The following is a 27,603-nucleotide window of genomic DNA, read 5'->3' as shown; positions in this document are numbered from 1 at the left end:
TAACAACAATAATAGGCCTATATTAGGGCGTAATCATTAATATTCGGGGCAATTAGCCTACATAATATTTGATGGGGGGCGTTAGTGGACCTGGATAATGGATAGGGGGGCGCTGGCACAAAAAAGGTTGAGAACCACTGGTATAGCCAAAAGAATTCACATCTGGATAAGTGACATTAGCCTTGTCGGCTCAGGCCGAAGCAGTCCAGCTCAGCTTAATCATCTTATTATGTCAGGGGCAAATTCAGGAACTGCAAAAATATCATAGCCACCTTTTCAGGATTTTACATACTGTATGTTCAATACCCTTTTAAATGTAATTAATGCATTTTAATATTTCATAACTTTCTTTTTTGAAAACCGCATGCTTGATACTAGCTAAAGAGTAGGCTGTAGGGAGCTCATCTCCTATCTATCCTAAAGGTAAAAATATAAAAGGTCATTATCGGAGGCTGGAACTTGCACACATACCTCGCACTGACAATATTGCCAGCATTCAGTTCAACCATTTCCTCAAAACCGATGGCAAAGATATCTATGGGGTTGGCTTTGCTATCTGTAAAGAAAAAAAATTAAAAAATTTCAACAAAAGCATCTAATAAAAAATGAACATCATATTTTAACATACAAATTTAGCTACATAATGTAGATACTGTTTAGGTATATATATATATATATATATATATATATATATATATATATATATATATATATATATATATATATATATATCTATACCAGTCACTTTAAGTAGTTAGTGTGCCCAGCCAAGAAACAGTCCAGACCGGCACATAACCCCCCTTTAAACCACCCAAATGTATAAAGGAGATATAACATGTTAAACAGTGAGCTTTAGAGGTGCCGGTAGCTGGATTTTGTTACCTTCTGACAGAGGCAGGATAGCTGTTGTCCCCGTTTTATGCTAAGTTAACTGGCTGTAGCTTTATAGTTAGACATAAGAGTGGTATCGTTGTTTTCATCCAATCCTCGGCAGAAAAGCGAATAACCGTATTTCCCAAAACGTCAAACTACTCTTTTCACCTAATAACTAGGAGCAGCCCAATGGAACATACATTCCAGACATTTAGAGTGCAGATAAATACACACTGACATACCCTGGAACTCAGGATGCCCTGCCTTCTTTGGAGCATCTAACAGCCAGTCGTTGAGTGTCTGGTTGCGGTAAGCAATGCTGCGAAACTGTTTACCCCCGTTGACATTCCAGGTCCCGACACCCACCCGGATCTTCTTGGGCCTCGTGTATTTATGGTAGTTCTGACACATTCCCAGCAATACTCTTGGGGAGGCTTTAGAAGGGAGGAGAGTAGGATTAGAGTATAAAATGGTTAAGTATGTGTGTGTCTGCAGGAAGGGGTGGCATACGGGGAAACAAAACAAAAACGGAAAAGGTCTTATCAAAACCAATGGGAGAACATCCAAATAAACAATGTTCTAAAACATAGGGTGTGGGAAAAAGCATACAAACCAGAACTCTTGTTGAAATGCAGATAACATTCAAATAATCAACCTTGGTATTGGTTTATTTCCGTCTATAAATGTCCACTCAGTGATGTTACATTTCATTGCGAAATTTAGCATCCTCATTCTTTGAACCACTACTGCAAAAGACTGATGATATGGAACAGACACACTAAACCACTACCAACATTGGATTATAAATCAATGAACAATAACGAGTAGCAAACACAAATGATAGGACAACTATATGACGGGAAGGATCAAAAAATCCATCCACTGGGGGCAGTCTGTCAGTTACTATACCTGATTGTAAGACGGGCTCAGTGACTAAGATTGTGTGCAAGAGCAGGGGGGAGAGAAGGGAGAGAAGGGCGGGTTAACCAGTGCATCAACAGATAAATTTAGCAGAGTAGTCAGTCAGCATTAATCTAACTGGGACAGAGAGCTGGCACATGGAGATTACACTTGATGCGGTGCAGACAAACCCTTCTATTGTGCAGAGTAGCTTCTGGCTAACAGGGCTATAACAGATACAGGTCAAAACTTGTCAAAATATTCAAACAATTCCTCCTAGATGGAGCAGAAAGAAAGTTTTTCTTGAAATTACAAAATATAGAATCAGCAACAGGTAATATGGAGCAAACACTTGCATTTATAACCAAGCATTTGTTAGACTACTCATAAGTACATTTCAGGTAAGATGTGATCCATTGACTCAATCAAAAATGTCATATGTTGTAAACAATTACCATAAAGACTGGAAGTGGTGAGCAGGGCCCGAGCTTTGTCTGCCAAATCACTGTTGAGTGTGGAGCCCAGCCTCAGGATGTCTATAGCCTCCTGCTTAGAACTGTCAAAGAAGTTGTTCTGGATGGTCCTTGTCACAGAACGAGCACCATCTTTTAGCTTCCCCGCCTACAAACAGACAATTAAAAAAAACACCTTAATTAACACCACATAATGTTTTATGTAAGGCACTTTGTATTGCCCTGTTGCTGAAATGTGCTTTACAAATAAAGCTGCCTTGCCTAATTATTAGCTCTACTCCCACTTGGTTTAAATGTCTGCACTTCCCACTCCAACCACAGAAGATAAGAAAAGGAGGAACACATCAGAAAGCAAGTATCCATCCAAGCAACATAGATTTTTGAACTGACCGGGAAGGATCAAAAAAAGGTCACTGATTTGTTGTGCAACCTGGTTTGATTAAATGCCACATGGCAATAATTTGAAACTGATTCCTCCAAGATCATCCAATCAAGACAGCAGATGTTGCCAGATAATGTAGGCAACAATCAGAGAGGATACTGTAGTAGGAAAATGATCCCTTAACAAGCAATAGCAATTCTCCTTCTTTTAAACTCAATTTATGTAGATCAGTAGAGCACTCCATGGAGCTTTTGAGAGTTACCAGGTCAAGACAGTATTCATCACATGGATACCACCATTTTTATTTATTTATTTTCTTTTAAATAAAGAGGTCCCACCTATCACGTAATCATTAATCATAATTTTTTTGGGGGGGGGCTTTTATTGCCTTTATTGATAAGACAGATTAAGACAGGAAAGTGGGAGAGAGATTGGGAATGACATGCAGCAAAGGGCCGCAGGTCAGAAGTGAACCTGCGGCTGCTGCGACAAGGACTGAGCCTCTGTACATGGAGCGCACGCTCAACCAGGTGAGCTAACCAGGTGCCCCTAATCATAATCATTTAACCCAGACACTGAAATCAATAATGCACCAGACATACGCCCACAGCTCAAAAACAACAGACTTGTTTTTTAACTTACCACAGAGGTAGAGAGGTCCAAAGGACAGCAGAAAGAGATAGCACACAAAAGTTAAGAAACTAAAGCACACAGTTCTACACACAGAGAGGATCAGCTCTGTCACTGCATGCACAGTGCATAACTAGACATTATCTTGAGTGCTGTTTATGGTTTAAGATCAATGTAAAAAAGGTAACAATTTAGGTTCCCAGTTCTGTCAACTTACAGGGATTTTTTTCTTTACTGCACAGGTGCCAGCATTTGTGCCTTTCTAAAAGTGGACATGTATCTTTTCCCTTCCGTAGGGTGCTATGAGCATGCTTAAACTGAGATGTTTAAGATGTGTAAGCTGACAGTAGGTTGTGAAGGACAATAGTGAGCCTTTGTGATCCTCTCTCAAGCTTTTTTTTATAGGGCTTAAATATCTTTGAAAATCTTGCCTTAGCTAAAGCTGTAAACATTTCTCTTTAGTTGGAATTGACCAGTCAGTATCAACAATTGGGAGGACATTGTAACAGCAGGTTGACAAAGTGTCAAAATGAATACAATCTGACAAAATCATGGTACTCCTACATAAAATGCAGCTCTTGTAACATGTTGCCTCAATTGTGAAACTGTGAATTACTGTGAACTGGTATTTGTGTGCTTTTAGTGTGTCCATATTGTGTACCTTGGCCTTGCCATCCAGGGCACCTGTGCCCGCGTAGATCTTGCTGACAGAGTCTCCATTGGCAGACCACATGGTCCTAAAAACCTCCTGAAACCTGGCCACCAGCTGGGGCTTCTCCGTCAGACCCATTTCCTCCAGCTGCTTTGGCAACATCTGGTGTGGTGAGGAACAGGGGATTAGGACTATAAGCATCACCACTAAAAGCAATCAACTTTCACAGAAAAATTCAAATGCTATTTTATAACAAAACAAGAGCATACTGTGTCAGACTCCTACCTCAAGGGCAAAGAAGGCCTGGACACTGTTGGTTCTATCCAGACAGTCCAGGCAGTTAGTTCTAATGGTCCCACCCTGAGTCCTAAAAAGACATGTTATATAATGTTAAGAAGAAATAATAAAAGTTACATTTAATACTACTTTATGCACGTTTGTATTTATTTCTCACCTTGCGATGCCCGTCTCTCCCGAGTAGTAGAAGAACCCACACTCTTCCATGAACTTGCTGATGTAGGGTTTGAGGACACTGTGGAGTTTGTCTGCCTTGCCTCCCTTCACATTTTGATGGTAGTCAAAGTTCACCATTTTGACTGCTGTTGCGTGCTCTGATGCCTTCAGGTGACTCTGAGAGTGACAGAGAGGGGAAGAGGACTTATTCACAGAAATTCAAACTGAATGCAAAAATGTTGTGCATGCAAAGTGTTTTGCCTGTACCTACGAAGCAACATTAGTTTGCATTAATTGATGCAAAACCAATGGCTTGAACTCTAAGGAAAATTTGTAAACATGCTCATGTTTGAGAACTAGGACTCAGTTGACCTTTGGCAATACTATTGACTTAGCTTCCTCATCGTTGCACTTAAATCCACACATGGATTTGACAGCTAACGGACCACAGAGGAAAATGTGACCTGACGAGTTTGTGGGCTTACAAAGACCTGCCAGACCTGCTGCCAGTGTGTTTTGGACAAAGTCTGTTTTGTTAGAAGCATCACATAAATGTCTTGCAGTACATTTCAGCGTTGGGGGACAGAGAATGGCTCCTCTCACCTGAAAAGCTTTGCTGAGCATGTGTTCTCCTTCCTTACTCCCAAGCAGATTGATGATCACCTGTTTACCATACAACCTCCGCAGTGCTGTGAAGTGTCTGGACAGAACATAATACACTTACATAATAAGCAGTAAAGGCTTAAAATGGCATAACATACTAACTAATGGTTCACCAATATACACACAAGATCACTTAATAAATAAATCAGGGCTGCAGCAGCACAGCAACATCGCATCTAAACACCTGCTTGGCCCACATGTCTACTGTACAGAAACACAATACACTGTTTATTTCACAGGAATTAAACCCACTGACAAGCCTTTTGTCACACTTGTTTCAAACAGTTACTTTTACATGTATGGCACAGGAATACAATGACTTTGAACGGGACATGACAAATCAACAATGACAAGTAAATGTGGATTCAAGCCTCACTTTTGGAGTCAACAGTGAAATATTAATGTGCAATGAATTCAAAAGTATACGTCTTACTGCTTATTTGTATGGACATGGATGAAACAGCAGCACCATCCAGCAGAGAAAACAGCAGACCTAGGCTATACTCTGCTACTTTTACCAAGTTTATAAAAGATGTTTTGTTGGCCTTACTATTTAAGAAATTTCAACACAGACATATGACTGTCTGATATGGCTGTCCCTGCAGAAAACTGACTCAATAAAACAGAGGATGAGTCATGAATCCCAATCTGGACAGATACTGAAAAAGACTAGTTGCATTACAATGTGCTTCTTCTATTTATTTATTTTAAATATAACTGGTTCACCATCTGGCATGCTTGTCTTGACGTGCAGAATTCTAAAGTCCAAGATGTCTAGAAACGACCAGAAAAGAACCACTGTTGGTCTTCATAGCTTTACAGCATTATGTTAACTTGAACTGAGTGAACAGCATGGCTGCTCTGAGACTGACAGGGTGGCAACAGAAAGTTGATATGGATGAAACCAGACACGGTACTATCAGGGTGTGCCACAGTGATTAGGGTAATTATCTGTCCTCTAGAGCAGTGTTTCTCAAATGGGGTTCCGTGTAGCCCTAGGGGTACTTTGGAGTACTGTAGGGGGTACGTGAGATTCCTTTTTGAAATGTTAATCAAAATACTACTACTCAAATATATCAGTCATGCATAATTCATCAAATCAATTTAGTTATGGATTCTAAACATTTGAAGTAACATTTAAGTTTGTTTCAGTTACAAGATTGTTAAGTAAATCACTAATGGTGCAGAGCTGTAATGTACCTCTTTATATAGCCTTTTTTTCTACCAAAAAATGCTTTGCACTCATCAGGGGGTACTTGGCTAACAAATATTTCAAAGGGGGGTACATTATTGAAAAAGGTTTGAGAACCACTGCTCTAGAGGGCCTGGGTTTAGGAACAACGACAATCCATCTGGCTTAAGTGCCCCTAAGTAAACTAACAACTCTGAAGGGCACTGCTTTGATGCTAACCCTGCATCTGTAATGTGTATAATAATATATATAAATATATTTTAAATGTTTTTAGGTATCAGACTGCAAGCTTTGTGAGCATTTAGAATTAACATTATGTTGTGATACTTGCAAACATTGATCTTCCTTCTGTAAAGAAACTAGACAAATGTTTCAATCAGTTCTACATAAAAATGTGGAAGATTCCATTTTAGGAGGCACACATTTGTCACTGCCCATCTGGTCTCCAATTCGGTTTCTCCAACTCTCAGACAAAAATTTGGAACGATACTACTACTGGGAAGAAAAATAGTCTATCTGGAGCTGAATGCCATGCATAAGAGATGTGCAAAAAGTCAAGGAAGGACTTTTGCAAAGAAACTGTCTGCAATTAATATAAAATACAGATTATTAAGGTCGACAGCTGATCAAGGGTTACTATTGTGTCCTTTCTGTTCACTGCAATAAACCGGCCTCCAAGGACACACTTCAATTAACATCTTCTCCTTCAAGAGTCTGGAGAGTTTTTTTCTCTGTTGTGCCTTGGGCAGTGACTGGAGGAAACATAGTATGGTAAGAGGAATGGTAATCTGTTGTATGCCACATGAAGCAGCTAAAAACTGCTACACACAAATAATTACCTTTCGAATGCTGGTGCATTTGCCTCAAATCCCCTTGAGAGCTTGACACGATGAGAGCCAACCTGCAGGTTAAGAGACAGCAAGTTTTTAACTGAAAACCAAATTTTGTGCAAACACACATGTTGCAGATGACCAGGAAACCTGGTGGTGAAGAATGAAGTTGGGATAGAAATTTGGGATAGCATTTGAACAGTGGAAACACTTTTGGCGCTTACCCACTGCTAGTACCAGCTCTACTCTACTCTACTCTCGACCGCGGTGCCCCGTCCTCCATTTTCCATTGCAGATTTAGTACCGCCTCATGCCTGAGGCGAGCATGGCTGGTCGTCATAGCAGGAAACTGCCGTGACCTAACGCGACACACACACAGAACGTCGAAGGTGTGTTGTTTTTTTACTCTCGGCAAGAAAAAAATTGTTTCAAAAGAAAAAAAAAAAAAAAACTCCACTGGCTAAACTATTTAAAAATGGCAGGTTTGTTCAGGACACCCCCGTCTGTCGCTAGCAATGACGACGCAGTGATTAATGACGATTCTCTCGGACCAATCAGTAGTCTGCAGGTTTCCACGTCACCTTTTGGTATCGCCTCAGCTCGCTTGGAACCTCCACGGAGGGGATACAAAAAAAAATAAAAAAAAGTACCTGGGGGTACCAGGAACTATTTTTCGTAATGGAAAACCAAAAAAGGCGAGTAGAGTCGAGGCGAGTCGAGCAGGTACCATGTAATGGAAAAACGCCATTTATAGTGTATTTTATAGTGGAACCAAGCCATTGGACAACAGCAACACAGGGGCAGCATAGGGAGATTCGTTCATACAGAGTCAAAGACACTATGCAGCAAAGACATCTTGTTGTCCAACCAGTCATTGGAACTTTTTATGTTTTTTTCTTTTGCCTCTCGTCTCACTAATTCTGCAATATATTCTCTCATTTTGAGAGTATATTGGTGCTGACTGAATCAGGAGAAATACCAAAGAGCCTGAAACGTTGGGTATACTCGCCGCAGCCGACCTGTCGAGCGGCAGTGTGATGTCATGGGAGCGCCGTAACTATTTATACTCGCGCGTGGTGGTCGCGACACTATTTGCAGTCTTCTCCTGAACAGAGGTGGCACTAATGAGGAAAGGCTACCGACTTTGCTATTTCTACGGACTAGAAAAAAATAAAAATAAAATAAGGTAAACAACGGCAGAACTGGCGGCAGCATTGCCATCAATGCTTCGATTTGATTCGATGACCTACTTCGTCGGTTCAAGGCTTTCATTCACCATAAAATAACTCATCTTAACCCAGTAAGTTTACAAGAGAGACTTGCAGTCACTCTGAGAGTCCTGGCATCCAGTTGCCCAGGAGCTCGTTCATGCATCCCGTTTCCACTTTGTCGCTGAAAAAAAATAATCCTGGCACGCCAGCTAGATCTACGCCATTTTGACGTCACCTTTGCGTGCGCCAGCTTGGCTGCGGCGACTGTAAAATGGCCTTTACAGAGAAGTAAAGGCAGGCATGACCACACCTTGACAGGCTGAGGTGCACATCGGCCGGCACACAGAAAATCTATTTACTCTGCATTGCAGGTCCTCACTTGTTCCCTTGTAGTTCTCAACCCATCTCTGCCTGTGTTTAAACATTGTCAAATTTGATTATCTTCTCTTGCTTTTAAAATCTCTTCCTGTCTCTAATGGCTTGTCATCAACAAAGAAAAAAATCAAATGTCATCATCCCTCCTGCACCAATTAGTTTCTGCCTCCTCTTTCTCCTATTGACAAGCACACCAGTCAATCATTATTACCAGTGCATTTTATCTCCAGATATGATCTGCTTGAATGTCTGTATGTGCCTATTTTGGCTAGGCCTGTGTTTGGCAGGGCTAGACATTTTGCTCCATGCTGCTGCCATTTTGTCATTCCACTCTCTAGTGCAGGTCTATGCTATGCATATTTAATAACTTTCTGAACAGCATTTGAAATGACTCAGGTTACAGCAGGTAGTCCTCCCTGGAACTCTCTTGGTGCAAAGCCTAAGAGTAAATCATTTTCCTGAGAAAGGAGGACGAGTAACGGGCAGAGTAAAAAGCGCCCTGAGATTTGTGATAGGATCGGCTAGCCTGCATTATCATCCAGGCAGTACGCCTCATCAAACCCCTGTACTTAGGACACAGCCGTGGACAGCTGCCAAATGGAGAACTAGCAACAAAACACATCCACAACAACCAAATGTGCAACTGGACAACAGATATGCTCCACTGCTGCAGCACCCTGGATCTCCGTCTGATAACTTGGATTACGTCTAATCGCCACACAGCAGGGTTAGGACTGAGAGTAACTCAAAAAGTAAAAGGCTACAGGGAAAGCTAACAAGGGGGCCTCAAACTCTGATTGTTGGTGACTCTGCTGCAAGAGATGTAAAAAAGCATGTGCAGTAAAAACACCAAAATACTACGCTTTCCCAAGGACATGGTCTCTGACTTGGCAGAAAAAAATCCTGCATATCGTGACACCACACCCAACTGTGAAAAATATCATACTGCACATAGGGTCAACAGTATGAAGTGCTGACACAGGACTTTATTGATCTGTTGAACACAGTCATCTCTCTCACTTTAGGTGAGAATGCAATGCAATCCAAACTCTCTCTCTCTCTCTCTCTCTCTCTCTCTCTCTCTCTCTCTCTCTCGAAATTCGCTGGTTGCATGTATTTTCCGTTTCCTTCCGCTTTCCTTGTGTTGGAATTTTAAAATTCGGTGGTATGATGAGGACTATGTTTGACTGCTCCTCAGAACTCTGCAGGGTAAATTCAGACAGCTAGCTAGACTATCTGTCCAATCTGAGTTTTCACTTGAACAACTATTTTGCAGTGGCTCTGTGCAGAGTTTAGAACCGCCCATCAAGATTCTGATTGGTTCTGCTCACATTGTTCGCCTTCTTCTGAAATATTAGAAACACCAAAGCAGAACCAGAAAACCCAAGACGTAAATTTGGTGTTGGTCCATTATTTCTGGGACTAGAAGTGTCGGCGAGTTTTGGATATTCCATCCAAAAAACAAGCGACTGTTTCCACCGCGTGACAGTGTTTGGTGCGTTTGACAAAGTGCAGTGTGAAAGCAAACCGAACCAAATGAAAAATGCAACAATGTTGCAACTTCACCTTTGAAACACACCAAACTGCTGTGTGAAAGCGACCTAAAATGAGGCAGCAGCCCTACTTTACTTATTTACATCTTTTGCAGCAGGGTTTTATGACACTACACTACAGGTATGATTTAGAGAGTAATCCACCACGATTTCTAATGCAAGCTTACTGCAGAAAGATTAATAACTCTTCTTCTGGATAAAACTGAAACTAACCATCCTGCTCAAGGAATGAATAAGAGAGTATGGGGAGAAGAAAGAAAGAATACAAAGCCACAATTGGTAGAGGGGACTAAGATTAAACAGTTCTTTAAAAGCAGGAAGATTACAGTTCTGTCTGAAAACAACCCCGGGCCCACTACCCTGTATTTTGACCAAACCATAGACATTGTGGACTGAAGAGGTGACTAATATTGTCTTGGTTTTTCTTGGCCCTCTAAGATATTTAGCAGCTCATTCTTCTATATTATCAATTAAGACCTATCCAGTTTCCTGTGGAAAATCAGCAGACTAAGTAAAAAGGATTTGGGTTAGGGGATGTTTTCAGACCAAGCTCTCACCTGACCAATGAAGTCTGGGAGCTGAAGAAAACAGAAAAATGCCCTTTACCAACCACTATTTCTATCATTAACCTCCCCCAAGTCTGATCTAATCCACCAGTCTGTGCAATGTCAGGACAAGGGCAGGAGAATCCCAGTGATGTGGTTTATGGTGTGCATTTAATAGGTGAGCCTAGTTCCTGCTTTAGATCTCCAAAATGGCTTATCGTGAGGTCACCAATTACATGAACACCATAACTGGGCATGAAACCTGGATAAAAATTCATGATTGGGTTGCCTTGGTTTTCACCGCTGGCCTTAGGCATTGCACAGAGAAAGCCCTATCTGCAAAATGAATGTGCCAGCACCAGCAAGAGCCAAAACAAAAAGAAGGTTATACCAGGTGGGGGTTGTCATCCGTCCCTTTAGGGTGCCGATTCTCATTCAGGTGCAACAAAACACCCTTAATGCTCTTTTTCTGAACACAGCAGCATGGATAAAATGTGTTAAAACTAGGATAAAGATTCTCCGTGTAATTACAAGGAGATGTTTCATTCCCCATAAATGCCAAATACAATGTCTTTTAATTAAAGTGTTTTTTCTTGTTTTTCAAGAGCTCCACATAGGAGTGGTAGCTTCATCAGAGTTCAGTGTACACTTACAATGTGCAATCTGAGATTAAGTGAGCCTTATCTACAACTGCAGCATTTACAAAATTGGCAGGACGTTTACACAAACATGAAGGCTGTTATATGATTTTCATATAATGTGGCTTAATATATGAAAACCTCACAATTACGATTCTAGGCTTTCTTTATAGAATACGTTTAGTTTCCAATACCTGGATTCCTGGCTGTTCCCAGAAAAGAGGAATGGACCCACGGATCTGTATGAAGGACGAGACTTTGTCGTCCAGGAAAATAACCTGTTCAAAACGAGAGGAACGTTTGGTTACCCGTAATTATATTTGCAATGTTTTAAACACAGATTGTGAAAAGATATCATGTTAAATAATAAATTTATAAAACCTATAGGAGGATAAAAAGATCAAAAAGGAATATAACCTTTTTAAAACCATAGGTAACTGACAGAAAGTTAATTCTTCTATGAGAGTATAATGCAGAGAGGGAAATTACATCACTATATTGCTATAGACAATACCAGCATGTGTGTCTGTGATCGCTTTGTCAGGACACAAGGAAAATGTAAAGGAGAAATCATGTCATTTGTAAAGGGGCTACTTTTTTCAGTGGTGTGCTGATGGCATATTTTTGAGGCCTAAATCATTAATCAACATGACCAAAAGCTGTCAACAATACAGGGGCTGGCCAAAATAACCACAACCAAAACCCTGCAAACCACTACACATCTGAAGATTCCATTCTATTCAATTTCTATTCAGACTTTGACAAAAAGTTAAATGACAATATGATAATTTTTGAGGCAGCAAATATTGGTGGTTGTACTGCATTTCATTGTATTGCAACTGTAACTGTATCTGTCCAACCTATAGCTGTGTGTTTGTTTCCTGAAACAGGAACTATAAAAGTATAAAAAGGGAAAATGCAAATTGAGTAATTTTCCACAATGAAGAGCTGAGAAATAAGCTTGTGTATTCAAATATGCATTTGTCCACAGACAATGTGCTGACTCAGCAATAAAAGCAAAATAATAAAAAAAAAGTATTATTGTTGAACAATTTCATTCTACAGTGACAGCATAAAATGCTGGAACAACAGTGTTTCACTACAAGGCTGCACCAGGTTTGCTCCTCAACAGTTAATGTTTAAACAGACTGTATTAACCAAGGTCATGTGCACAGAGCATACAGATACTGATGCAACTACAGTATCAAACTGATTTTTAATCAGCAGCTTTTATCATCTACACCTCTCAAACAGGAAGAGAGATCTAAATTGATGAAACATCTGAGTCACCTGTTCAGTCTCCACAAAGTTGGCCACCTGTCCGTCGTCATTTGTACCTCGGACGTTGAATCGCGTGCCGGCTCGCTCGGAGCTGAGGCGGGAGAAGGTGCAAGCCTTTGCCTGTTTGTGCCCTGCATATATGGTTCTGATCTCCACACCACCACACATCAGCCTCAACAGCCAGTCATCACAGTTTACTCCGTAGTGTTTCAGGTGCAGGTGCAGAGATTGGTTCCTATTGATTAAGCAAGACAGACACAACAGTAAACACACAAACAAATTCAGTGTGAACAGTGCATTTTCACATCTTAGTTGCAAATCACACATTCAGAAGAAACAATTTTACCAGAAGGACTTTGCAGATTGCAGAACACATAATTAGTTCTACTAAGTAGTAGTTTCTACTACTTCAGAAATTGCTAACGCCCAATACCTGCCTACTTCTTATTACCTCGGTACAGTAAACATTTCATGCGCTTACCAAAAGAAGCGGTTATCTGTAGTGTCCTCTAGGATCCTACGATGTGCATTGAGACTCAAGTCCATGCTGACTCCAGTGGCCGACCACGCAAAGTAGAAGTGTCCTGAGTTCAGGACCTTTCGTACTTCAGCGATCCGGTCCTCATCTCCTGGATCATTCTTCAGTGATATAAAATCAGTTTGTGTGACCCTGAAAACCTCAGAATCCTGCACCTTCCCCACAGAGCTGCATCCTGTCACAACCACCAGACTGTGGAGCATGGAGTCACCTGCATAAGTAAGGTGGAGTATGGTGAAAAAAAAGAGTAAATGAGTATGAAAACATATATGGTGAATTGTAAAGAAAAGGGATAAAAACAAGCAGTATGTTGATAGACATGAAGCATTACATGAAGAAAACATATGATAAAACATTAAGCATTAAGAGACTGGACAATAAATGGTTAATTCAACTTTGGTACCACTCCTTTAAAGGAAATCCCCAGCCAGTCAAATCTCAGCCATCTATAATACTGAGCTTTAATCTTTTACGTGGCTTTTTACTTTGTTGTGACAACAAGAGTATTCAAGGTTATGTAGAGGGCAGGAGAAAGCAGCTTATAAGTAAGCAGCAGCAACAGGACTACTTACAGTCACACAAGAACCTGGGTTCAGGTTGGACTGAATCCAGGAAATTTCTGGAACAAAGAGCAATGAATAAAGAATATGTGTCTGTAGCTTACCCAGGTTAAGGCGGAGGACACCCAGGATGCCATAGGCATCAACAATCTTGGCGTATGTGTTTTTAATGGCCTCCTTTTCTGCCGCCGCTAGAAGACAAACAAAAGCAACACAAAGTTGAATATTAGTAGTGCTCTCCTTTAAATGTACCCTGTGACTTATTAATAGTACAGAATCATGACCATCACTTTATAGTCAACGATATGTATCTTATAGCTGCAATTCCCTTGTAGCATCCTTAAGTGGGGCAAGAGTTAAGAGTATTTAAATCATCTCTCATTACAGTGCAATCAAACAAGATGTCTTACACAGAACAGCAACAGCCCCCGATTCAAACATGAGGCATTCTTCCCTGGTTCTAGTTTCCACTATAACACTGTAGGGGGGTGGGTCCAGCTTGTGGTAAATGCGATATCCCTTGCTGAATGCCATTGTTAATCCAAGATGAAAAAACCTAACGTTCCGTTATGACCTGAAAACAAAAAGAATGAATAACAGCATATCAGACAAGAGAGTTGTTATTGAATAGCTACTATAGTGTACGATGGTCAATTGATTATTTATGGAGAGGTGACATATATAGCTTGCTTTTTTATAAAGTTTGGTTAAAAATGAATGTCAGTTTCAAATATGTGTAGCTAATGTTGTGGCTATAAGGACGTTTCAAAGACGGTAAATACAGTAACGTTACCATAATTGTAAACCACTCTGATTGCAGGTAATGCATTTTTTTTTTGTTTAAACATTTAGAAATTGTATTACACATTGTTAATTGTATTACACATGATGGAAACCTATCGTATTATTAGGTAATAACATTACGCGTGAACGCCAGAAAACTTTCATTGCGAAATCAGAAGACTAGCTAACTATCAATTACGGACATAGCCAAGGCCGAAACATATGAAAAACGTATCTTTTAAACTGAATATCGCAGGTAACGTTAGCTAGGGATTATGAGCAGCACCAACACTGTAAAAGATAACGTTAGGCCGAGGGACTGAAATATCATCCATCCTGACACGGACAGTCACGACTTTATAATGCAACTGCAGCAGGCGAAGCTAACGCTAACGTTAATATTACTCGCCAGCTAGCTTTAACTGTGGATTTTGAGAGGTGAAAAACCAACTAAGAAAACGAAAGAGATAGCTAAACTGATAAAGTTCTCGTTTACCTATCTAACGTTAATGCTGGCTGGTGACGTTAGCTAGCTGAGTTAGCTAAATTAATCACAGGGGTAACGTTAGCTATGATTCGCTAGCTGACGGTATTTTGATGGTGGTAACGTTACGAACGTTACCTGCACGTCCGGGATGATAAGATGACATTTACTTGCAATGCATATATTTGAGTGACTCAGTCATGTAAAACATAAGTCTGTGCATATATTTGAATGTCGGCTCTATCTTACAGTTGCGGGTTTGATATAAGGAAGGGATGATAATTTTGCCTTACCGTTTAGTGCCCCCGCCGGGTTTCTTCTCGGTTTCTCCGCTGTCACAACAAAATCCTTCCGTGTTGGCAAAAATGGTACATTCCAACGCAAAGCACGCCTACATCAACGTTACTAACGTTAGTAAATGTACCTTGTGCTTTTATACAACGGGAGCATTTTGAGTTCGTAAATAAAATAATGTATCAGCTAAATCCAGTTAACTGTCCTTGGAGGTATTAAATACACGTTAATATTCAATAAAGAGCCTGCAACAGGAAGTCACAAAATGTTCTCGCCCGATTTTTCTCATGATTGACAGTTCCAGCTATCGAATAAACAGCCTCGAAAGACTGCTGTCCAATCGTATGGTGAGAGGCGGGACATCGGGATTTCAGTATGCCGTACACTTCTGTATAAAGCGAGATATCTGATCGGATCGTGTCTAAACACATGTAAACACGTCTTGCAATGTATTTGTAAACATGATCCAAGCGACGATCTAAAAGGTAAGACTTATACTGCATGTTCTGGTCAACATCTTGAAAGAAAATAAGGTAAAGGCTAAGCTGTTGTTGTCTTCCATTGTGTGTTATCTAATTATTAAAGCAGTATTTAAGGTACAAACAAACAAACAAACAAACAAACAAACAAACTGTAGGCTAAATTACAGGGTTATTTTGTTATATTCCACTTAACAATAATATATTCAACTTTCAAACTGTCAGATAATGTTGGATCGATGTGCAAACGCTCTCAGTGACATCAATTAAACAAATATCTCAACTTCCATGTAGTCGCTGTAACCTGTTTTGTAGGCTAGAGGAATGTGGATATCATCATTAACCTGCACACTGTACCTGAATGTTATTAAAGCGATGGGCAACTGATAACTCAATAATCTAGATCTGTTCAATATCATAAGTCTTATTTATACACGGATATGTTTAAAAAAAAAAACTGCTCAGACAATGCACAGTTTACCTTATTATCTGTGTTCATTTTAACTTTAAATTGATTCTCTTCTTCTCTTTTTTTTTAAGGAATATTGCAACCCTTCAAAATGAAGGGTCTTTTCCTCGTGGAGCCTGTGGTTGCACTGTATGCTTTCTCCAGTTTTCTCATCTATCCTCTTGTGCAGCAGTATGTGTACCGGAGGCTTTGGCAGGAGCTCACAAACACCACCTATCCCATCTCTGACAACACTTCCAGATGTGCGGAGAACAGCAACAGCAGTAACCATTCCAGCTACCACGAGGTTAGTCACTTAATACTCAATGTAAGAGAGCATTAATTTAAGTAATTCAAGGTAAAAGTAGAATTCAGTTACCTGAATCCTTTCAGATCCTTTCTAGCAACACAGCTCAGATAAAAAAAAAATGATTTACTGCACTGTTAGCTGATATGGTGAGACCTGTGACTAAAGGTCACTGTTCTTAACTCGTACAGACAATACTGAATGTATATGTTGTCATAGCAACACTTTTGCTAAAATGTCAGAGCACATATATCACTTAAGATAAAATAAGCTAAAATAGACTTTATTAATCCCACACTGGGGAAATTCCTTTGCTACAGCAGCTCAAAAGAAAAACAATGTACACACAACAGAATACCACAAATACACATTAAGTAGACATTGGTGAAAAATAATATAAATTGAGTATAAGAGATAGAAAAAGAATAGAATTTGTTATAATAACAATAGTAATAGATCAAACATATTTACACAATAAACCTTCTATAAACAGACAGTATATAAACACAGATATTCAGGTGAGTAAGGTGCGGATGAACAGAGATGAAATATTGCACAGTTGGAGGTGACACGGTAATAAATAGTAAAGTATGGTGCAGGATATAGACCAGTGATGGCTCATATTGCAGAAACATTATGATGTTGCAGTAAAGAGTCTGACTGCTGCTGGAATGAAGGACCTGCGGTAGCGCTCCTTCTTGCACTGAGGATGCAACAGTCTGCTGCTGAAGGAGCTGCTCAGGGAACTCAGTCTTGTGTAGGGGGTGAGAGACTTTCAATTAAGTCTGCAGTACACCAAGGCATACCATATTACAAAAAGGATTTAGAAAAAAATATTCTTCTGTTAAAAAGTGGTAATGTTGTATTTATAAAGGAAGAATGAAACCAAGCAGAGAAGTGAAAACAAATGCACTGATCTGGAAAAGCCTGTTTTGTCTCCTGCACCTGTTGCACTACAGAAAGCTGTGTTCCTTTTGGCCCTGAATAAAATATTTAAAAAAATCACATGATGCACACATCAAAATGCTTCCCTTCTGTGTTGGTTTAATGACATTGGATTGTCACCATTTCTGTTTAACTGATATCATTTGTAGGATAGTTGCTAATTTAATGGTAGATATGTTGCCTTCTGAGGCCTGCTGTTACACTATAATGCAGTCCAGTGCCAGTCCATACATGACTTTTAGACTCAACCATGCTCTCTCTTTCTGTGTTTCTAGGAGGTACAGAGGCAGGCATCTCTCTTCTCCCTTTACACAGAGCTCTTCTCCACAATCCCTTCTTTGGTTGTCACCTTCATGCTTGTGGCCTATAGTGACCTGGGAGGACGCAAGATTACAATCATCATGCCTTTGATTGGCTCGTTGATCTACACCTTGGCCTTCCTGACAGTGTCCTACTTTGAGCTCAACGTTTACTTGCTCATTGGCTCCTCGCTTCTCAGTTCTCTGTTTGGCGGCTTGGGCACATTTCTGGGGGGCTGTTTCGCCTACGTAGCAGACTTGTGTGAGGATGGCCGTCAGAAGACTCTGCGCATGGCTGGAGTGGACATGATGATTGGCCTGTTGTCTGGGGTGGCTTCGATATCATCAGGCTACTTTTTGAGAGCTGCAGGCTTTAACTGGCCTTTCCTAACCTCTGCGTTGTGTCAGTGTTTGATTCTGCTCTATGCAATTTTCATTTTAGAAGAGACTGTGAAGAAGGCTCCTACTGATGCCATTCTTTTAAATGGATCTCCTGAGCCCTCAGCCATTAAACAGATGATCTATGGGGTCTACCACATGTTTGCTAGGACCAGCCGCAGAAGTAAAACTGTCTTGGTCCTCCTGATACTCATCTTCACCAGCTTCTCCTTCGCTTATATGGGTGGGATCTCCTTGATGACGCTATATGAGCTGAATAAGCCACTCTGCTGGACTGAGATTTTGATTGGCTACGGCTCAGCATTGTCCACCACTGTGTTCCTGACCAGTTTTGTGGGAGTGTCAGCGTTCACATACTGTGGTGTGCCACAGCTGCTCATTGTCCTGATGGGAATCCTGTCTGTCATATCAGGCATGGTTCTATTGGCGTTTGCTAAGACCACTTTACTGATGTTTTTAGGTGAGAAACACTGTATAACAACATTGCTGCTTAAACCAATAATATACTTTAGTTTGGAACCTCCTCTTTAGTGAATTTTATTTTACCAAAGTCTTGTCTGACAGTTGTTTACAATGTCAAGTATGTGCAGAAACAGGATTAAACCTGCACCTGGTTTAATTTTTACGTACACTGTTTTCAGAGAAGTTCAGTAATGTTGAATAGTTTGACGAGCACAGTGGATCATTATTAACTAGATTCACCTTCTACTGTTAACCAGATATTGGAAATTGTGTTGTGAAATTATGCACAGGATTTATGGCCTTGTAGCCTTGTTTAATAACTAACTATTATGCCTCAGTATTGCTAACCATCACATATTTATTTTTTATATCCATGTTTATGTAGACCTTTTCTAATATTTAACATGAAGTGCTCTACTTAAAATAAATAGGTGTAAAAAGACAGGGCATATCATATTAAAAATAAGACACATTTTAGCTACAGAAAAAAAAACTGAAGAGTAATATAAAACAGAAAATTAAATAAGGAAACAACAGGCTTGTTGCACACGTTGATTGACAGAACCTACTGTTTACCAAGTAAAAAAAATTTCTAGGGTTACAGTATCTTGTGTATTTGATCAGATAATTGTAAGCCAATAAGACAATGTAATTATGATATATTATCACTGCATTGTTTATTTCAATGTTCATTTATATATTTTTTACAAAGATAACCTTGAACAACTGTTAAATATGTTTTTTCTTTATGTATTTTACAATATGATGTGGTTACATTATAATCGCTGTATTATGCTGTGTTATATAAAGTTTGTCTTCTTTTATTTGTTTACCACAGTGAGGGTGCCAATGCTTTTGTCTATCACGCCTTTCCCTGTTCTGCGCTCCATGATATCAAAGATCATCTCAAAGTCTGAGCAGGGTGAGTGGGTTTAGGGCTTTGCAAGAGCCACAGAACCGTGTCTGTGTGTTTAGAGAGTCAGGGTCCATTGAAGAGTTGCCTGTCCCAGCAACTTCATGATCTACTTGAAAACAAAGCACTCCAAGTTTTTGCTCCTTTGAGCAAAGGGGAATCTTGGAACTATACTGTGTATCCTTTTTTTTTAGTCACTCTATCACGTCTTAAAATTTGTTTCTTTGTTCTCTCCTGGGTATGTTTTTTGCAGGAGCCCTGTTTGCCCTTCTTTCCTTCCTGGACAGTTTAACTAGCAATGTATCGGTCGCAGTCTTCAACAGCGTGTATGCTGCTACGGTGGCATGGTACCCTGGCTTCGTCTTCCTGTTGTCGGCAGGACTCTGTGTCATCCCTTTGTTTGTCCTAGGGTGAGTTAATCATGTTGCCAATGTATAACATTATAGGACTGTACTAGCGCTTTTGCATGTTTTACTACAAAGACCAAATAGTTTACTTAATTGTAGCATACAAGCATACATTTCCAAACTTGAAAAGGTGTTCAGAGAGTATTTTACCCAAAGGTATTCATTTATACTATAATAAAAACAGCAATTCATAAACAGTTTATGCTGTGTAGATATGCTTCATGTGTAGAGCTGTACTCTTTGGATTGAGTTGCATTACAAACACCTTTTTATCTGCTGAGTCACTGTTTGCCAGTTTTGCTTGACTAGAAAAAGAGGAATGGCTTCCTTGAACCTTTGGGCCCTCAGAAAACAAGAAGAGTCGATTCCTCATTCCTGCATTCACCACATCCAACTTCCCTTACCAAATCTCTTCATATAGTAATTTAAATCTATGATATTATGTCTTTTCTTTTCTATTTTGAATGATACGTGTACACCTTCAACATTGATGCTGTCTTATTATATAGAAATGGCCATACAAGGATACTTATTTGTGGTACATTGTGTTCTTACATTTGTTTTGTTACATTGAGTTGGCAAAGTAGTGCTGCTGAGTCAGTGTGGGAGGCGCAACATGAAACAAAAAACTCCTCCAGTAAATCCATCTCTGTCACATGTACTGCTTCTTCTGTTACATGGTGAGTAGTTAAAGAATAACAAAGCCACTGGTTCAGCAAGCTCAGCGTAACTGCTGAGGACAGCATGGGCTACACAACTTTTTTTCAGTAGGTCAACAGATCGTCAAACCTGGCGACTAGTACACTAATTGTTGTTGTAACATCTGAAACATCAGTGACTTTGATGGGTGAAAACTTGTGTGTTGAAAATGTCTCTTAGTTGTAAATGGTAGAGACCGTAATGTATCAAATGTTTTTCTGCTGCTCTTATGCTGTTTTTCCCCCCCACATTTCAGGGTGGTGGGTCTGATAGGAGTGGATGTTGCTGAAGAGGTCAAAAACCTAGAGCCTGTCTTCTCAGGGGAGGATGATCTTGTTGAAGAGCCGAAAGAAAGCAGTCCTCTTCTTAGCTGAGCCACATGGACGGCCGAAACCTCACCAGCACTTTGAACTTGAATATTATGTGGATACAACCGGGAGTTTTAGGCAAGTTTTGTTTAGGAGTTTTACATTGTTAGATTAGATAAATATCAAGATGGTAGCATAAATAGGATATAAAGCAGGGATGGGATGTTAAGTGAGGTGCATCCAATCTAACAGGTCTTTCATGAAACATGGAATACAGTATTTTACCTCCAAATGGCCTGACTGTGACAAACGCATTCAAAAGGATGTGGTTTTACTGTGTGACTTGATTTGCCGTTTTAAAACTTCACATTTTAGATTTGTTACAGAGTTTGATTTGATTCATATATGTCCTACCTTTTGTCTATTTGTCTCTCAATTTTAGTGCAATGTTAGTTAATGCCTTCATGAAGAGCTTCACTGTCACTTGTTTACTATATACCTTTTCTTATATAAGAAATCTTCAATTGCATTTTATTAATACAACTCACATTAAGGAATACAGGAACATGTTATTTCTTTGTGTCTACCCTTTATTGTGCCATAATGTGTAAAGTGATGGTTCGGAGTAAGTGCTGTAATATAACTAGTAGGAGACAAGTTATATTTGAGGTAAGTTTGGAGACATTATTTAATCATTAAATTAATAAATATTTTTGTTGTATCTCTTTTCGGTGTTGTAATTTGTAGACGGCCCTAAGCACTCAGTAGCAACAGCAGCAGAGACGAGAAGCCAACAGGCAAGTGTTATTTACATAAACTTCTGGTGTATTTACAAACTTTCCAATCCATCGTTTTATGAATGCATAACCTATTTGTACTAGTGTAGAAGTTTGGTATCATTTTGGGCATTATTAGTGGGGTCATTTATGAGATACAAACCTGGGTCCATTAGCCCCTGCGCTAAGCTATTCAGCTGATAACGCTACTCTACGCTAACTCTCCCAATGTTCGACCCAGCTGAAAAAAGCTTCTGGGGGGGTGTTTGACTCGAGGTCATGGTGCAAAGGACCCTAGGGTGAAATTACTCCGAACAATCACTTTAAGTTAAAGCAGGATTACATTTTAGATATTGTCTTAGGTGTATGCTTATGTCTGTGTGTAAGTACTTAAAAAAACAACAACAAATGAATAAAAGAAATGCTTATTTGTTTATGGAGGGCCCAATTCCTTTAACACTAGTTTTGCATTGCCAGACCTATCTCCACAGCACTGTGTCAACACTGATACAAAGAAGTCCAACAACCTGCGAGACTAGCTTTTTGCTGAACAAACTGCCTTCCCTTTAAGTGTCTAAGCGTTCCTGTTGCTTGCTAAAACCACCACAAATGGAGATGTGTGCTCTGTGTCGATAACTTCCTCAAGTATTAGCAAGGACCTTTCCTTTGTAAGAAGGTGTTTTTTGCAGGAGAGTTTGCATCAAGTTTTCTTGATGGAGACTTGTTAGACATCCAGTCAATAAAAAATATGCAGGTTTTGTTATCATGTCTAATGTTGGATTTGGAATATAAAAATTAGGAAAAAGAACACCATCAGAAATTAAATTAAACAAATAAAACCTAAAATATTAAGCATCAAGTTGAATCTTAAAAACTATATACTGCCATTTTTCTCTTGCCAGAGATTTACCTGTCAGCAGCAACAAAGTGTATTTCTTCAAAATCCTGCTTTGCTGGGGAAGATATGTTACTATAAAAAAATTAATTAATTTGTGCACATTCTCTTGGGTTGTGTGTAAATCTGCAGGTGCATATAGGCCTGATTCCTATCTGGATGCTGAGTCACAGTATTAGCATGTTTTAATAGATGTGTGTCCAGGGAAAACAAATAAATGGGTTCAAATTCCCATGCAGGTTAGGAATAGAACTGTCTGAGTGACTCTGTCTTTTGTATATTGACCACTAGGTGTCACTCTTGATCCAGGCTTATAGGCAAACTGTCATGCTACAACATAATATACTGGCTGTAGACATGGGAATTAAGGAAAGATGTTAAGATCTATCTTTTTTATCCTTTTAATACATTAAATTATTTAAGACTCACAATCATAGCTGTAAATGTCCTGTGTGTTTACACTCCTTTTCTTTACGCATGCTAAAGTGTACTCTGCTCTAGATTCCATGTTTTTTCAGAGGCTACAAAAGGACTATTGAAAACTTCAACCATAAAAAACTTGATTATGTTGTCAGTACAGCCATGGTTAATGTAATGGCCTGCTGTCTCCACACAATGCATTGTCCTCAATACAAGAAATGTATAGTTTTTGAGCAGAAAATATATCCCCCAGTGCAATTAACACACTGGAAATGACGTTGTTGACCAATTCCTGTTGATTAAAGTGAATCTGGAAGAAAAAAAGAGAATTTTTTTCCACCAATGCATGCTGCTCCCAACACTTCAGTTTTCTTTTTAACTCAATACTGTTCCTCATTCGTTTCACACCTCAAGGTTATTGTATTAGATTTTCCAGTAACCAAATTATCCAAAGTTCCCACCTCCTGTCTTTGTCTTTTACAGAGAAGGGTTGTTATTGTGCGTACATGCATGTGTGTAAAACCTATTTTTCTTAGACTCGCCCCGTCTCTGAGAGAGATGTGAGATTCAAGGAAAAGCATGTAAGCATGCAAAACGGTGTGTCCTATGGATGATGAATGGACATCAGAAATCCTGGCAGGGATCCCATCAGATTGCATGCTTAGTTAGGCCTACTGGACCAGTGGGTTAGTGTGGAAACACAGAAGCGTGTAAATAATGTCTGCAACCACAAGAGATGGCGGCGATGTGATAGGCTACAATACCCTGCTATACCCTATGTGAATCTGCAATGAATATTCCATATAAAATCAAATTAGACTAACACATGATGAATCACGGGTATAGCTATCAGCTAAATTGGGTCTATTTGTTGTTGGCATGTTTCGTCTGCCCATTGATTCTAGCCAGTAAACTGTGTCGAGAGATGTGATTTACACAGGAGGCTGGGAAACCCCCATGAGAATGGAAAGGATAGACACTTGCTGTGAAAAAGGTAGTAAAAAGAAAAGCAAGACAAACACAACTTGGATATGCTTGTTTAACATGGGAACCAAGCTGGTTCAGTGTGAAAACAGCAGAACTCCTCCTTGCACTTGTGAAATAAAGTCTTGTTGCTTTTGAACATTGTTAAAGTAGAAACACGCCAGTGAAAGTGTGTTTGCTTTTTTTAAATGTATAATTGGCACTTCAGTTTGAATTGGCCTCATTCGCGGAAACCCAAATGACGTCTGATCACAATGTGCAGTTATTTGATTTCCATCCTCAAGTCTTGAGAAGCGTGACTGCAGCTTGATTGTAAGGTAATGTTGACACTGAGTTTGAATTAAGCCCTCAGCGCTGGAGGTTACATGAGGGATCATCTGAAGCAGGACTTGCTTGGCACCATACATGAGGTTTCTGGTTAAATTAGAGATGGAGGTGTGGTGAAGAGTGACGATAGTTTGCAGGCTAGGAGACGTTTTTTCCCAGGGAGCCCAGGGGGAGACAGTCGTGGTGGTGGCTTGTGTGTGTCTGGCATACATGGGGTCGTTGAGGATTAAAGGGAAGCATGGAAGCAGGGGATCGAGGGTCTTTGGTTTCTGGTTTCCAAACTAGCTGATTCAGCAGTGTATGATCATCTGCACCACATCACATCACCAATAGCTCAATCTCTGATGCTGATCCAGTAAGTTACTAACAGACTTTCTCTTTATCTCGACCTTCTGCTCCCCAGGAGGAGATAATTCACTATAATATAAAAACCCATTTGAAGTGGTTTGCGTGACTGAAACTAAGGGGGCAATAAAAGGGGATTCCCAGGCTAGAGTGATTTGATCATTTGAGGATGATTTGATCACACCAGGATCCATTGCATATCTATTTTCATTCTCAGTTTTCATACTACACTGTAAGACTGACAGTTAATAGAAATGTGGGTTGATATTACTGACCACAAAAACGGTTTCTGACACGTTATTATGGATCCCACGTAACTTCCAGGCAAGTCCCGCCCTACAAAGCAGCTCGATTGGTTGGGGTTAGGCATTGACCTTGAGTGGTTAAGGTTAGGATAGCTGATTGGTCAGGGGATAGGACCTGAACAAATCGGGTTACGTTACCTTGCGTAAACATGGACGCCTGGCCAATAGCAGTGTGTGAATGCTATTAAAGGGCGTGTCTTGCCTAGAAGTTGCGTGGCTTCCATAATAACGCATTTCTGACCTGTTTTCTACATTTGAGTTGCTTTTACACACAGAAACTGCCTAACAGATGCATTAGTTTTCAAGTAAGCAGCTTCACTGGAGCAGATTTTTTTTTTATTTCATTATATGTATCTATAGTAATTGTACGCGACATTACTGGCAGTAGAAATATAGAAGTCAGTTCCACTATTGTTAGTCTGGATCAACGACAGTTCATCTCCTGGATAATGATGTTCCACCGGATGTCCCTTGCCTTTGTTTCGGGAAACCACAACAAACTTCGAGCTAGCAAACTTCGCCAGTTTTAAAGAAAAATGGGATCAAGCAAAAAGGCCTGCTTGGTTCTTTCGGGGAAGGATTGTAAAGACAAAGAATATGTTTACAGCATTTACTATCTAACTGGGAGGTTTTGGGACTGATTTGCAGGGATTTGCTATTGACAAAATACACACAGTGATACATTGGTAAGAGCAAATTAAGTTTAACCATGAATCCAGCTCATTTGAATAACTCACATTACTGTATTGTGTGTACAGTTAACTTAATTTAATATTGTATGTTGCGTTTTTATTTTGTGGGGTGCAAATGTTCCACCAAAACAAGTTCCTTCCCGAGAACATTTTGCAGATACACCATTGCTGCGTACGGAGCTAAGCGCCCCCCCCCTCACCCCCCAAGACAATTGTGATTGGTTTACAGAAATGCAAACAACCCAGACTGTTTTTTCAGACTCCTATCCAGGAGTGTATGTGTGGAAGGGCCAGATCTTACTCGACAGCGCTGTGGAGGTCTGGCAATGCAAGACTACACTATTGTCAGCTAAACCTGGAGCTAAATATCTGGAGGTCATTCATCTTTTCATTTCTCTTCCACCCCTTTTTCTCTCTACAAAGGTCATGCTGCTGTGTTGGTTTTCCCCTGCTGGCAGGCCTGCCCTGCAGTGCAAGGGATGATGTGTGTTGGTTAAGTGATGGTCTGATCATCCCATGCTCCCCACATGTGTTTGTGTTGTAGGTTGTGTGTGTGTGCTTAGCGGGATGTTTGTCAGAGGTCCAGGAGCTCTGTCCCTGAACTGTAATTACTGCCATTCTCTGCTGTGTTTTTTCTATGACATGTTATGATCACTTGTGATCTTCATCTTCACATCACTTTTTTGGATTTTCAACTTTCCCCTCAATCATATTGCATGGTTTTCCTTTTATTCATTTTAATGTATCAGTTCATATCACTGAGATCAACATATTTGCATACCTGTTTATGTCCCATCTGGATTCAATGGCTTCATGTGGTTGCCCACTCCCTCCACAGATGTCTTTTCCCTGTCTTAACCGCCAATAATGTCAATTGCCCTGTCTGTCCTACCTCCCTCCTCCACATCCTCTGTATTTTCTCTCCACTACTTCACTTAAGAAAATTGCCTAGATTTTGAAGCTCTGTTTCAAATATAGATCTGTAACTGCCATTATTGCCACACGCCTCAACCACAGACCCCTCTTCTCTCCTTTGCCATCTCCAACCATCCATCCATGCTTCAGACTCTAGAAGTGGTTTAACAGTCAATTCTTCACCTCCCCCACCCTGCATTTCTACTGTACACAGCCTCAGCCAATCTGTCAGCTGCATTGCCTTCAGAAGTGCTATCACACTACACAGCAACACAGCAGCACAGAACAGGCTTTTGTTTTTGCCAGTATAATTATATATTATTATTATTTTTATTATCATTATTTCTAAGAAATCCATATTCCCATGCACAAAAATCACCACACGTGTGCACACACGTCCAGTCCTATGCCAAACTTAATCAGTCCGATTTGTGTGCTAATAGTCCTGATGGTGGCGCTACAACAGCCAACTTAATTCTAAACTTAAAAAAATCATAACAAATCAACCATACATGCTACAGCAATGTAACTTAGTCAAACTGTAGCCCAAATAGAGCAGAAACTCTCCCCCGCTTTTAGCCCGTAGCAATTTTGAAGTCCACTACTTTTTTCAAAAACTTACTTCTTAAACCTATCTCATCCTACATTTTTTGTTTCTATTGACACCAAACTTTGGGAAATTCATCTCCAGACTGTCCTCATCCAATTTACCATTCATATTTTTGATGTATAAAAAAATTGAGCCCCTTAGTACATAAATTTTTTTTACTGCATGCAGTTTCAACAAATACTGCAATTTCTTCCAAACTAAATATTTGTTGTTCATGGAAAACAATCACGTTTTGAGGTAACTGTACATTTAGTGTGCAAAATTTCAGAAGTTTATCTAAAAAAGTGAAATATATATATATAATGTTTGAATTGCGTCCTTATCTACACAATTGCAGTCAATGTAAAATAGAGCACAT

At 39.8% G+C, this 27,603-nt stretch overlaps 2 protein-coding genes across 19 annotated transcripts in view; one reads left to right on the top strand and one right to left on the bottom strand.

Annotated features, from left to right (window-relative positions):
- The window catches only part of synj1 (synaptojanin 1), a 29,546-nt gene extending 14,003 nt beyond the window's left edge, over window positions 1-15,543 (bottom strand). For 5 of the 18 annotated variants that reach the window (XM_039776658.1, XM_039776667.1, XM_039776670.1 and 2 more), the window contains exons 1-16: window positions 15,310-15,539; window positions 14,160-14,323; window positions 13,854-13,940; window positions 13,133-13,400; window positions 12,661-12,886; window positions 11,565-11,648; window positions 11,124-11,201; window positions 7,058-7,119; window positions 4,967-5,063; window positions 4,365-4,540; window positions 4,196-4,277; window positions 3,920-4,072; window positions 2,229-2,394; window positions 1,783-1,806; window positions 1,116-1,307; window positions 472-556 (exon numbers count right to left, since the gene is read on the bottom strand). In XM_039776658.1, coding sequence (XP_039632592.1) covers window positions 472-556; window positions 1,116-1,307; window positions 1,783-1,806; window positions 2,229-2,394; window positions 3,920-4,072; window positions 4,196-4,277; window positions 4,365-4,540; window positions 4,967-5,063; window positions 7,058-7,119; window positions 11,124-11,201; window positions 11,565-11,648; window positions 12,661-12,886; window positions 13,133-13,400; window positions 13,854-13,940; window positions 14,160-14,283 — 1,904 coding nt within the window. In that variant the 5' untranslated portion in view covers window positions 14,284-14,323; window positions 15,310-15,539. Of the gene's footprint in view, window positions 1-471; window positions 557-1,115; window positions 1,308-1,782; window positions 1,807-2,228; window positions 2,395-3,919; window positions 4,073-4,195; window positions 4,278-4,364; window positions 4,541-4,966; window positions 5,064-7,057; window positions 7,120-11,123; window positions 11,202-11,564; window positions 11,649-12,660; window positions 12,887-13,132; window positions 13,401-13,853; window positions 13,941-14,159; window positions 14,324-15,309 lie in introns of all 18 variants that reach the window. The other 13 variants (XM_039776672.1, XM_039776671.1, XM_039776675.1 and 10 more) reach the window with 11 other exon arrangements.
- A 110-nt stretch (window positions 15,544-15,653) lies between these two features.
- Window positions 15,654-21,666, top strand: slc46a3 (solute carrier family 46 member 3). The gene is made up of 6 exons (XM_039776679.1): window positions 15,654-15,795; window positions 16,330-16,544; window positions 17,765-18,647; window positions 19,488-19,571; window positions 19,816-19,972; window positions 20,925-21,666. Exons 2-6 carry the CDS (start codon window positions 16,350-16,352, stop codon window positions 21,040-21,042), a joined length of 1,437 nt encoding a protein of 478 aa, XP_039632613.1. The 5' UTR covers window positions 15,654-15,795; window positions 16,330-16,349; the 3' UTR covers window positions 21,043-21,666.
- Window positions 21,667-27,603: the final 5,937 nt, after the last annotated feature.

The sequence above is a fragment of the Perca fluviatilis genome, chromosome 16 (assembly GCF_010015445.1).
Source record: "Perca fluviatilis chromosome 16, GENO_Pfluv_1.0, whole genome shotgun sequence".
In the NCBI taxonomy this organism is placed as follows: domain Eukaryota; kingdom Metazoa; phylum Chordata; class Actinopteri; order Perciformes; family Percidae; genus Perca; species Perca fluviatilis.
The sequence above is the reverse complement of the archived record's forward strand: the minus strand, read 5'-3'. Positions and strand labels throughout refer to the sequence as shown.